The sequence below is a fragment of the Eulemur rufifrons genome, chromosome 8 (genome assembly GCF_041146395.1).
Source record: "Eulemur rufifrons isolate Redbay chromosome 8, OSU_ERuf_1, whole genome shotgun sequence".
In the NCBI taxonomy this organism is placed as follows: Eukaryota; Metazoa; Chordata; class Mammalia; order Primates; family Lemuridae; genus Eulemur; species Eulemur rufifrons.
In genome coordinates, this window is record NC_090990.1 from 87,067,524 (window position 1) to 87,080,976 (window position 13,453).

At 32.7% G+C, this 13,453-nt stretch overlaps 1 protein-coding gene across 3 annotated transcripts in view; it reads right to left on the reverse strand.

The window, feature by feature from the left end:
- Positions 1 to 696: 696 nt before the first annotated feature.
- Positions 697 to 13,453, reverse strand: part of COP1 (COP1 E3 ubiquitin ligase) — a 243,896-nt gene continuing 231,139 nt past the window's right edge. For all 3 annotated transcript variants that reach the window (XM_069478385.1, XM_069478384.1, XM_069478383.1), the window contains 2 exons: positions 3,026 to 3,070; positions 697 to 1,040 (listed from right to left, as the gene is read on the reverse strand). In XM_069478385.1, coding sequence (XP_069334486.1) covers positions 1,023 to 1,040; positions 3,026 to 3,070 — 63 coding nt within the window. In that variant the 3' untranslated portion in view covers positions 697 to 1,022. The remainder of the gene's footprint in view (positions 1,041 to 3,025; positions 3,071 to 13,453) is intronic.

The window sequence follows — 13,453 nt, forward strand, 5'->3', positions numbered from 1 at the left end:
ATAATATGACTTGGAAGCTGGGTAATTCAAGTCCTTTTCCTCTAAGTTAGGAGCTCGCAAACTATGGTCTGTGGGACAAATCTGATCCTCCACCTTCTTCTCAGTCATGCCCATCCATTCACATATTTATTGTCTGTGGCTGCAGAATTGAGTAGTTGTGACACCAACCGCATAACCTGCAAAGCCTAAAATATTTACTATTGGGTCATTACAGAAAAAGTTTGCTAACACCTGCTCCCAGTCATTGTTCAGTCCAGGATGGTACTGATAGCGATGATTAGTTAGATGGCTTGGTCTACATTTAGGGCTTATGGTATGTATTAATATATGTGACATTTCAGAGCTAGCTTTCAGAGACTGACATTCTCTTTCTGTTTGAATGCAGTCTCAACAGGTCAAAATTTTAGATCATTAGCCAGACTGGAGAGTATGGTACTTGCTGATGGTATAAATTTGCTCAGAGAATGAAGAAAAGAATTCACAAAGTAATCTTTCCACCTACTGTAAACACTAAATTCATGGGAAGGAATCCATACACTTTATATGTTTGTTTACATTGATATGAGTCATTCCAATGAGGTTGGAAAAAATGAACCTTACAAATTATTCACTGGTACATTATTCTATTGTTTATGTTTGCCAATTCTTGAAAAGAATATCTCTTGATATATCTGATAAAAACTTGCCCCACTTAGCTGTGGCTCAATAAACTTTTATTATTTTTTGTTATTTAGTTTTATTCAAAAGAATTTGTTTCCCTATCACAAAAATTAGATAACCACACCACCAACAGCAGCAAAGTCTGTGGAGTTACATTGATGGTGGAGAGTTTGCTGGGCATTCCCAATGTCCCAAAGGTCATAAAGGAGGAAAAAAAGAAAAAGAAACAATACTCAAAACAAATCCAAAACCCATGATGACTTTGGGGAGAGACATCACATGACAGTTTCTGTTTCTTCTCTCATTGTCAGCTGCAGATGTATTTCAGCAGGATCAAGTACAATTTGACTTGAATAAACCCTTCATACCAACTCTAGCACCTAATTGGGGAAAAAAAGGATTAGTTTAATAAAATAGTTTTAAAATATAGAAAGATTTTAATGAATCCTTACTGTATGTACTAATGGAGAACCAAATAAAAAAAAAAAAATTTCCCAAAGATGGGATTGGACATTAATTCTTTCTTACTTTCAACTCAACAGTTGCATGAACTTTTTCAGATCGTTATCTCCAAAGTTAACTAGGGAGCCTTCAAGGTAAACTACATAAAACATATGGATAAATGAATAGGTTGATGCGCAACAGCATGGAATATTTTTGGAATATATGTTGGTATCTTTCCATATTCTTAAGAAAATTTAAAGTATTACTGTTTAGGATTTTAATCTATTTATTCCATTGACAAACACTGTTTATAGTGACAAAGTATACATATATGACCTAAAACCTTGCCTTTTTTACTTCTTCATTTATTTTCTAGTCAATCATCTGGTGTCAAGATATTTTGTTAGTTCTTAGAATAAGAGTATATTGTCATAAAAGTTGTGATACTGCTAAAACTCAATATAAGAGGAAGCAAATGGTTAAGAAAGGACACAGAATACCCGAGGATACTTATGAGACACTGTCAAAAAGGATTATGTTAGATGGAGACTACAATTCTATATGGCAAAGATTTAAAGGTGATTTCCCTTCCTGCTCTGCTAAGGCTTGATTTGCATCTGTGCTTCCAAATGCTTTTGCCTTTATATTAGGCAACCAGGCTACTTAGCCTAAGATGTCAATGCTGCTGACCAAAATCTTAGATTTGTCAATGTGACTCCACGAGTGCCTACGTAGTTTTGAGCTCCCGCAGGTATGTTCGCAATCCCAATTCCTTCACAAGCCAAATTTATTGAAGAACAAGATGTACCTTTTTCAATTTATGCCTTGCCATAAGAATATGATAAAGAGAAACTGAGAGGTTACAGACAGCCACTTAAATAGAGATTGTCAAGACCTTCTACCATCCTGCTTGAGGCTTCTGGAACATAACGAATGATCAGTTCAAAAGCCTGTTTTTCATTTAAGCTATCTGTGTTTCTCTAAAGAGGCTTTCCAAATAGACAAAGTAGCTGCCTAAAAAAGGAGGCTGTCGTGTAAATTAGTTTGACCACCTAACAGTGCAGTTCCCCTCCTTTGAGTTTGTTCATTTTGTCTCCATAGGACAATGAGTTAGGCTTGGATTTGCTCTCGATTGTTAAGTCATTCTCCATTTAGGATTAGTCTAAGGAAGCCATGGCATAAAAATTAATGCTAAGTAGCAGGGGAAACAGACAAATACTAAAAAAAAAATACTTTCTGGTATTTCCAAATCAGTAGAGAATATGTGAAACAGCAGGTACCCTCAGAGTAAGTGCTAATCAAATCCATGTACTAAAAACATCCACCAAAATGGTGTTTTGTTTAGAAAGTTCACTGACTGGTTAGCTCAGGATTTATTTATCCCATGTATCATGTCCAAGTGCTAAATATCCATCAATTTTCAATTGAACACTAAAATAGTTTTCCCTTCTCTCTGGCAACTGAGGAAAAAACTAGTTGTCAGGGAAGAGAAAGAAGAGAAGTATGAGGAAGAAAAGAATAAAATAAGAGTAAGATATGTTTAAATCTGGTGAATGTCTCAGCATCTCCTGCTCTATCTTCAGCCCTCTCTACTGAATGCCCTGTGGGGTAGCTGCACTGGCGTAACAGAAGCTAAACAGTGCTTGGCCCACGGTGGATGCTCAATAGTCTTCATCTGTTTTTCAATCTGACCATCTATCAATCTATTCAGCATCCACGCAACCTCAACAAGTACTATCATCTCCACAGTTGCAAGCTACTTATTCTTTTTCCCTTCAATCAAGCCATCTGCAAGGAGACAGAGACCCATGATTTGGAATGATCTATACGGCTCAGTACAACTCAACTGTATAGTTTCATGATCCTGTTATAGTCTAAAAATGGATCTGAGTTTAAAATGGAGATATATAAAATAGCTTACCTTAATTGTACCCTGACTGTTAGCAGCAATCAGCACATTGGACTCCTAGAAAAGAACAAGAGCTTTTAAAGTACAAAGAAGGATTTCCTGGAGAGCAGTCCAAAAGAATAATTTCCTCTTCATCTTTCTTTCTTCACTTCACTCTAAGACACCAATTGAATCTAAAGTGGAGTGCCAACTTTAACATGTTTTTAACTATGAGTTTTAAACATAAGACCCCATATTCTGAGAATTAATTTTCACTATAAAAAATAAAGTTAGAAGCAGAGTAGGAAACTTTTGAATGTAAAGAAAAAGAAAAGCAGAAAGGATTGACAATGGAAGGAAAGCCAAGAAAAACAAAGACTAAAATAAAATAAAATGAAGAATAACTTGAGAAAAACAAAGTGAGCAATTGCTTCCCCAGAACACTCCTTCTTCATTTATTTTCTTCCATAAAATACCAGTAATTGATGTAAATGCGGCCAACATCTTTGGCACAAATCTCTATGGACAGACCATTTGGTATTAGGAAAACAAGAAAATGAGAATATTCATTTGGGAGAAAAAAGGCTATCTTTCTTTTTAATTATTCTATCACTCAGCATATGCATTTTTAATAACCTTGGTGATTACTTGAATGAGAATGTATGTAGTAAAGTATTTTTACACTCTAAGCCCAGGAAAAAACTTTTCTCTGGAAAGTACGGAAGGGTAGAAAAAGAAAGGGACTCTCTCTGAGTTTACCACAGAGAATCTCAGAAAGTAGAATAGTTGAGACTTGCCTCCTATTGGAAACAGGGCATCTAACAGGGCTCTGGGACTTGGAAGCGTTGAACTCTTTTGCTTTCCAGGGTAGGCAGCTAAGAAGAGGTGAAAAGACTTCAAGCTGCCATAGAGGCCATGTGGCTGATAGAAAGACCTAGCCCAAATGACAGCTGTAAGAAACAGATAAAGTGGTCCAACCTCAATGAAGGATAGGATCTGCCGGAATATCCTTCAGGCTTCATGACACAGTGATGAGAAGAAGAAAGAAGACTCTTGGCCTATATGCTGGGAAAGTTACTTCAGTCAAGCTAAGTTAAACGTTAGTATCCTTGATATAAGCAATTTGCGCTTTACAAACTCATACAATTCCTATTTTTAAATTTTCCCTTCGATTTATAATAAAACTACTTTTAACAAATGTTCATCTTGCTACTACTGGCATATGAGGAAATAAATAATTTCTTCCACTATTCCAGAATTTTTAATGGGATCAGAATACTCCTTGGATTTCAGTCAGGAGTGACAGCATCAAAGGTCATAATTGTATCAAGAAGAAATAAAAATAGGTGTATGGGAAGTGATGACCTTTTCCTAGATGAGGTTTCTTCTTAAATTAGCACAGGTGTTCTTAAAAATAGTAACATGGGTAATGTAGTATTCACTATTAGAATCTAAGTATCAACTTTGGGAAATTACTGGCCATTTCTGGTACTCACTGTGCATAGAATCAATGCTTCCACATTGGGGTGAAGGGACAAGGAAGAAAAATTTGGGATTTTTTTACTCTTTTAGTGACCTGAATTTAGAAAATCGTTGGGATGGGTTTTCTATAACTTGAGGGAATATAATAACTCACCTTGGGCTTGTCAAGAGGCAGAATTTCTATGTCTGCCTCAGAAAATAGCAAAAAGAGGCACTGTTTGGTATAATATGGATTTCCTTATAGCATGAACTTTAAACAAGTTGTGTGATAAGAGAACTGCCACTAGAGAACCCAGAAATAATTCTCCTGTAAACACCATCCAGAAAAGAAGCTCAAAATTGCACTGATCAATCCAGTTGCTATTTAAGGAGTGGAAAGACTTTGGTTTCCACGAACGCTAATGCCAAGAGCTACCACCATTAGATGCTGTAGCCATCAAGAATTACTCCCTCTGCTATGAGAACACATCATGTCAGGACAATGAAGAGTGTACAGCCCAAAGCTCTATCTCTTTCTGCCATTTTGGTTCTAGTCATCTTTTAATATAAAAAAAGCAGACAGAGAAACCCAGTGAACATAAGGATTCAATTGGGGATAGCAGGGAGTCCACTTCTTGTCAGTTACAAAGATTATAAATTACATAATTCAAACTTCTGATTCCTGGTGGGAGGAAAGCTTGGAAAAGTGTAGTATATTATCTTATGGTATGAAAAATTAGGCTAAATATAAATAAGGCAATCTAGCTAGATCACCACACAATAGGCATTTGAAGCCCATACAATTACTATACTAAATTCAAGAAGGAAGACATCTGATAACTATCCAACACGAATAAACACTGTCTCATTGTAACCTCAGAACTACAATGGCATTAACAGATGATGTCATAGTAGACGCTATCAGAGTGTTAACTCTTAACGGTGTTTTCTGTAGAAACAGATAAACACCTCATTTATAAAAACAGTCAACACGAATTGACTGCCTGGTTGAATGGTCTTTTAAGACTGACATATAAGTGATATGGTGTCCCCCAAAATTTTATAAACACTCAAAACTATTCAAAACAACAGTGAAAGACAAATAATGGCTTCACCTCTCAGTACATCCCCTCCCCTCAAAGACCAAGGAATTACAAAAAAGTGATTTAGGGCTAAACTGGCTATCAGATAGCCAGACACTGGCTTCAGATACATTAGTTTTTGCATGAAATACAAAAATAAAACCAGATATTTTACTTGTAGCATAGAGATTGCAAATGATAAGTACAAGGTTACCACTGTGAGTTTTGAATGATTCTTGATTGCATTTTGAATGACTGGTAGGTAACAGCATGAGGCCAGTGGTGTAATGGATAACATGTCTCATCATGGATGACTGGTAATTCCTAGCTGTAGGTGTGGTCTGCTAGACCCTGGTGTAAATAAGTTCTAGTTCAATGAGTTGTTTTTACTTGCTAAATATAATAAAAATGCCAGAGAGTAATTCTCATTATTTTCTCCTCTTTTTTACAAACTGGCAGTTTTACTGCAAAACTCTCCTCAAGACTAAGCTAATATATCCAGTATTTTTTATTACTATGAAAAGATTAAGACAATAAAAAAATTAGCAGGTCTTTTATAAAAATAGAAGACACATACACAAACATATATCAGTTATAAAGTCAGTGATACTATACTAACTTATACTAAAACAAAACTGCATCCACTGGAAAAGTTTTCTCTTTATTAGCTTGTTTAAAAAAGGTCACTATAGCCAATACATTAAAATCCTGAGCAAGCTGAGAAATAATTATTCACTTAGTTTGCAATTGGAGGATTTATTCCTAGATACAGATGTAATTGATTTTAAAGGCAAATTAATTTTGTTATAGGTATAAATATATAACAATATACATATAAAAATATAGATTTTAAATATAAAATATGTAAACATATAAAAACAAACTTAGTCCAGAGTAAATGGACTAGATTTGCTCTCCTACTATAAAAAACTAGAAAACTGAACAAAAATACATAGGACAACACTGGACCACAAGCAATACAGGATGGTGATCCCTGAGAGAAAGGAACAAAATGAGGTGAGTCTTATAAGCACTCTGGCTTCCTGTTCAGAGGCAATTTCTAGACTGCAAAGCAGGGAAAGGGAATACAAATACAGCAGAGCAGAATATAAGCAGAGCATAGTGGACTCACTGAGTTGAAGAGATAAGAAATTAAAGTCCAGGATAGCTGTAGGACAGCTGGAATCTGTAGGGCAAAGTACCACAGAGGAGGAAGTTACCTAAAAGTAGAGTTTCAGGAATTTGCATAGGGGCCTCCTTGATTCTCTGTTGGAATAATAAACTCTGCATTCATAGGGTAAAACTACACAAAGCCATGAAAATAACAATGAATGACGAAAGCACAACTACTGGGAATCTGTGATATTATCAAATCCCAGAGTTCAAATGGGGCTGCGAGATGTTCAAGTTTTGACCAGTCCTTACAAGAGTCATGCTTTAATAGTAGAGCTAAAGTACACTTAAACACTTTCTAGACCATGGGTCAGTAAACTATAGTCCCTGGGCTATATACTGGTATAACATTCCACTGCCTATCTTGTTTTATTAGAACATAGCCACAATCAAAAGTTAGTTCATCACTACTTTGGATTTACCCTATAAAGCTTAAAAACAAGTGTCAAAAGAACTTTTAAAGCATGTCCAAGTATTTAAAGCAAACAATGAACTTAATGAAAAAAGACATGAAAGACATAATTATAAGACTCAAACAGAACTTTTCCACCTGAAAAGTACAGTATCTGAAATAAGAAATTCATTGGGTGGTCATAAACAGATGAGACAGTGCAGAATAAAACACTAATAAATTGGGCAATATAGAAAAAAAATACAACTGAAGCAGAGGGGAAAAAAGGGATTAGCAGTTTATTTTAGTAACCTACAGGGCAATATGGAACCTCATAAATGTATAATTGGAGTCCCAAATAAGGGGGCAGAAAAAATATATAGACATAAGCCTAAAAATTTTCCAAATTTACAAAGTATAAACTCATAAATCTAAGAAGCTTAACAATTTCAAAGTAGAAAAAAAGCATAACACCACATCAAGACACATCATAGTTACGTTGCTGAAAACAAGTAACAAAGAGAAAATCTTGAAAATATCTAGAATGGGAAAATATCATTTCATGTAGAGGAACAAGACCACCAATTTCTCACCATAAACAATACAAGCCAGAAGACAATAGGACAGTATCTTTAAAATGATGAAAGAAGAAAGCAGTCAATATAGAAATATTATCCAGAAATAAAGGCAAAATAAAAACATTTTCAAAAGAAATAAACCTGAGATAACTTTCCACAACTAGACCTGTGGTGTACGAAATTATTTAAAGGAAGTCCTTCAGGCTGAAGGACTATTATATCACATGATCCAGAAAAGGGATGGAGGTTGCTGATGATGGTCAGTATGTGGGTAAATATAAAAGATATTTGCTTTCTTGTTTTAAAGTTTCTTCAACAGATAATTGCCTATTTTATGCAAAAATAATAACAATGCATTATGGTTAATTGAAAGTAAAATATATATGACAGCAAATGCACAAATGATGAAAGGGAAAATAGAAGTATATTGTTGTAAGGTTCTTCCATCATACATAAAGTGGTATAATATAATCTGAAAATAGAACTGTAAAAAGTTAAACATAAATATTATAAACTTTAGAGAAACCACTAAAAAGGAAAAGAAATACTACAGCTAATAAGCTAGTGAAGGAGATTGATATATTATTAAAATACTCAAAGAAAAGAAAGGAAATGAGGGACATGGGAACCTAAAATAGAATGGCAAATTAAAGACAGCAAGATGACAGACATAACACCAATCATATTGATAATTAAACATAAATGGCCTAAATATTACAATTAAAAGGCAGAAATTATGAGACTAGATAAAAGAGCAAGATCCAACTTTATGCCATCTGTAAGAAACATATTTTAAATATAAAAATATAAATGTAAAGTAAAAGAAGAAAAAAAAATACACCATGCAAACATTAATCATAAGAAAGCTAGAATGGCTATGCTAATATAAAAAAAAGTGAAATTCAGGACAAGGAATATGACCACAGATATAGACATTTCATAATTAAAGAAGGGTTCATTTATGAAAAGAAAAAAACAATTGTTTATATATATATGTATCTAAAAACAGAGCTTCAAAATACGCAAAGCAAAAACTGACAGAACTGAAGAGAACAAAAGAAATTTACTCATATTTGGGGATTTCAATACTCTCCTTTCAATAACTCAAAGAATATGTAAACTGAAAATCAATAAATATATAAAAGACTTCAACAATACTATCAAAAACAAATTGAGCTAATTAATATTTACAGAACACTTTACTTAAATGGCAAAATATGCATCCTTTTCAATTATATGTGAATTAGTCCCTAAGAAAGACAATGCATCAGAGACCATAAAACAAATCATGACAAATTTAAAGAGCTGAAATTATACAAGTATGTTCTCTGATAAAACAGAACTAAAGTAGAAAAAAAAATCTGCAAATTAAAAAACATACTCTTAAATAACCCAGGGGCCAAATAAGAACTCACAGGGAAATGAGAAGTCATTTCAAACTAAAAGATAATGAAAGTGTAACATATCAAAATTTGTGTAATGCAGTTAAAACTGCTTAGAAAATTATAGCTTCCAATGCTTATATTAGTGAAGAAAAAAGACTGAACATAAATGATGTAACAACGTGCACCTTAAAAAGGTAGAGAAGGAGGAAATTACACACAATGTAAGTATAAGAATGGCAGTAGGAAAGAGCAGAAAACAATAAAACCAGACAAAAACAGATAAAATTATTAAAATGAAAAGCTAGTTCTTTGAAAAAATTCAGTAATACTGATAAACCATAACAAGAAGAGAGAGAAAAATGTCAGTCAAGAATATCAGAAATGAATAAGAGAATATCACCAGATATCCTACAGATATTAAAAATATGTAAGTATTATAAATGACTTTATGCCAATAAAACTGACAGGTAATGAAAAAATTCTATGAAAAATACAAATTTCTAAATATGACAAAAGAAAAAGTTGTTAAATTGATGAGTAAGGAATACTTTCGAACTCATTTTATGAATCAAACAGAACCATAGAAGGATATTTCTTTTTTTAAAAAAGGAAATTACTGACCAACTCCCTTTGTAAGTAGATGTAAAAAAACCTAACAAAATACCAGTAAACAGAATTCATCCATATATAAAAAGAATAATGCAACAAGATTAAGTGGGATTTATCTAGATATTCAAGTTGGTTTTTATCATTAAAAATGGATATACATCACTATGTAAAGAAAATGAAAGAGAAAAATCATGTAATCATAATTAACACAGAAAATGCACACAACAGAATTTTTCGCCCATTCATAATAAAAACTCTCAGCAAATTAAGAATAGAAAGAAACTTCAAGGTGATAAAGGATACCTACAAAAAACTTCTAGCTAACACCATATATAGTGGTAAAAAGTTGAACCTTTTCTCCCTCAGATTCAGAGCAAAGTGAAGAAGCCTGCCTTTACCCCTTCTATTTGACACTGTATTAGAGGTATACCCCAGTGCAAAAGTGAAGGGGTAAAAAAGCATACAGATCAGAAGGAAGAGGTAAAATTTCCTTTACTCTCAAAAGATATGACTGTCTATGTAGAAAATCCTAATGAATTTTAAAAATATCTTCTAGTACTAATGAAGTGACTTTGGCAGAATTGTCAGACACAAGGTCAATTATGTCAAAATCAATTTATTTCTATAAACTAGCAATATGTAATTAGTAAATAGAATTTTTAAAAATAACATTTATAGTAGCACAAAAAACATGAACCATTTAGAGACAAACCTAAAATATATATAAGACCTACACACTGAAAATTATAAAACAGTGCTGAGAGATATTAAGGAACACATAAATAAATTAACAGATTTATTATGTTCATGGACCAGAGACTCAATATCATTAAGATGTCAGTTCTTAAATTATTCTATAGGCTCAATGTAATTCCATTTATTACCTCACAAATTTTTCTAGTAGAAATTGGCCAACTGATTCTAAAATTTAAATTAAAAAGTCAAAATAACTTTGAAAAAGGAAAACAAAACTGAAAGACTTGCACAATCGGATTTGAAATTCTACTAAAAAGTTTCAGTAATTAAAACGCTATGGTATTAGAAGGACAGACACATGAATTAAAAGAACAGAACAGGAAGTCCAGAAACATACATGATCAACTGAATTTCAAAACAACGTGGCAAGTAAGAAAAAAAAAAAGGTAGAAAAAAAATCTTTGGTTTGGCAAATATTAATATTTCTTAGAAAGTAAAAATATGTACCATAAAAGAAAAAAACTTGATCATTGGACTTCATAAAAGTATCAGTCATACTTATTAGAATACATTTTTAAAAAGTGATAATATTAAGTGTTGGCAAGGATACAGAACAACCGGAATGATTTTAGGATGCTGGCAGGAGTGCAAAATATCATCATGCACTGCATGATATTTCGGTCAATGATGGACCACATACATTATGGTGTTCCCATAAGATTACTATAATATTTATCATTATTTTAGAGTATATGCCTTCTAATTATTTTTTTAAAAAAGTAAACTGTAAAACAGGCTCAAGCAGGTCCTTTAGGAAGCATGCATTGTTATCATAAGAAATGACAGCTCCGTCCCCATAACAATAAGATGAAATAAAAAAAAAAAAAAAGAAATGACAGCTCCGTGAATGCTATGGCTTCTGAAGATCTTCCATTAGAACAAGATGTGTAGGTGGAAGATGTTGGTATTGATAATTTAAAATTTTTTTTTTTTAAAACAGAAGAAAGCTTATAGAATAAAGATATAAAGAAAATATTTTCTATACAGCTGTACAATGCATTTTAAGCTAAATGTTATTATAAAAGAGTCAAAAATTAAAAAAATTAAAGTTTATAACATAAAAAGTTATAGTAAGCTAAGGTTAATTTATTATTGAAGAAAAAAATGTTTAAAATAAATTTAGTGGAGCCCAAGTGTACAGTGTTTATAAAGCATATAATATTGTATAGTCACGTCCTAAGCCTTCACATTCACTCACCACTTACTCACTGACTTACCTGAAGCAACTTCTGGTCCTGCAAGCTCCATTTATGGTAAGTGTCCTGTACAGGTGTACCATTTTTTACCTTTTATACTATAGTTTTATGGTACTTTTTTTGTGTTTAGATATGTTTAGATACACACTTTGTGTTACAATTGCTACAGGATTCAGTACAGTAACATGCACAGGTTTGTAGCCAAGGAGCAATAGGCCATACCAGATAGCCCATGTGTGTAGTAGGCTATACCATCCAGGTTTGTGTAAATGCACTCTGATGTTCACACAATGACAAAATTGCCTAACAATGCATTTCTCAGAACATATTCCATATTGTTCAGCGACACATATGACTGTAACACAACAATTCTGGAAAAAGGTTTGACAGCTTCTTATAAAGTCAGAACTACTCTATGATCTAATAATTCCACTCCTAGGTATTTATCCAAAAGAAATGGTAACATATATCCACAAAAACACTTATTTGTGAATGTTGGCAGCAGCTTTATTCGAAACAGTTTAAAACTGTAAAGCTTAATATCCAAAATTGGTGAACAGATAGATATATATCTTGCGGTATAGTCATTAAATCGATTACTAATTGGTAACAAGAACAATCTACAGATACAGGCACTAACAAGGACCAATTTAAAAAATGTCATGCTGAACAAAGCCAGACACAAAAAAGCACATATTGTATTATTCCTATTATATGAATTTCTAGAACAAGCAAAACTAACCTATGGTGAGAAAGCAGATTAGTAGTAACCTGGAGTGGAAGAGGGGAGGGGATTGACTACAAAGTGACATAAAGGAACTTTTTGGGTGATGAAAATGTTTTATGTCTGAATTGAGGTTGTACTTACACTGGCGTATACATTTGTCATAATTCACTGAACTAATATTCTTAAAATGTATTTAGTTTATGTTTATGTAAATTATACCTCAATAACATCAATTTTAAAAAGCATAAAACACACAGAGACACAAATGTACATTTTATAAGTTCACTTTAAATCCAGTATTGGCCTTCACCAATCAAAATTCATTATTCATGATTTAAATATTTTCTGATTTTTCAACATAATATATAAACACTTTACCACTACTGTATTTATGAAGATGTCTATACCATTCAGCATAATGTCAAGGCCATTTTAGCTATGAAGCTAAACATTCCCCCCCCAGAATATAACACTAAATTTTCAAAAAAGGTAAATATTTTTATCATTCCCCTCTCCTAGTTCAACAAAAAATAAGGATGTTTTATGTGTAAGGCTTGCTACTTACCATGATAAACAATTCCACCCTTCATCTCACCCCCCCTTTACAACCAGAAGAGAGATTTATTAAACAAGATCAGAATATAACCCTTATTTATTTAAAATTTATCTAAATGTTAAGCATTATGTTAAATTGACTCCTCTCAGAATAATAATGAAAATTTTATGAAACAGAAATAAAGACCTTATATTAATAAATTTAAATATTTAAATCAAGTAAAAAATTCTTAAACTCACTAAAACTGATCAAGGAGAAACAGAAAACACAAATCATTCCACAGGCATTAAAAAAATGACAGTCAAAAAATTTTTCCACCTCAGGTGTTTACATGACTTTGCCCACAGTTCAGCCAAATATTCAAGAAAGGAATAATTCCAATATTACACAAATTTTTCCACAGCAAAGAAAATGAGGGAGAATTCCTTCTTTTATGAAGCTAATATATCCATGAAATCAAAATCTGACCTGCACAATGCAAGAAAAGATTGCAGAACACTGTTATTCATGAAGACAGATTAAAAAAATATCCTAAACAAAACAGTAG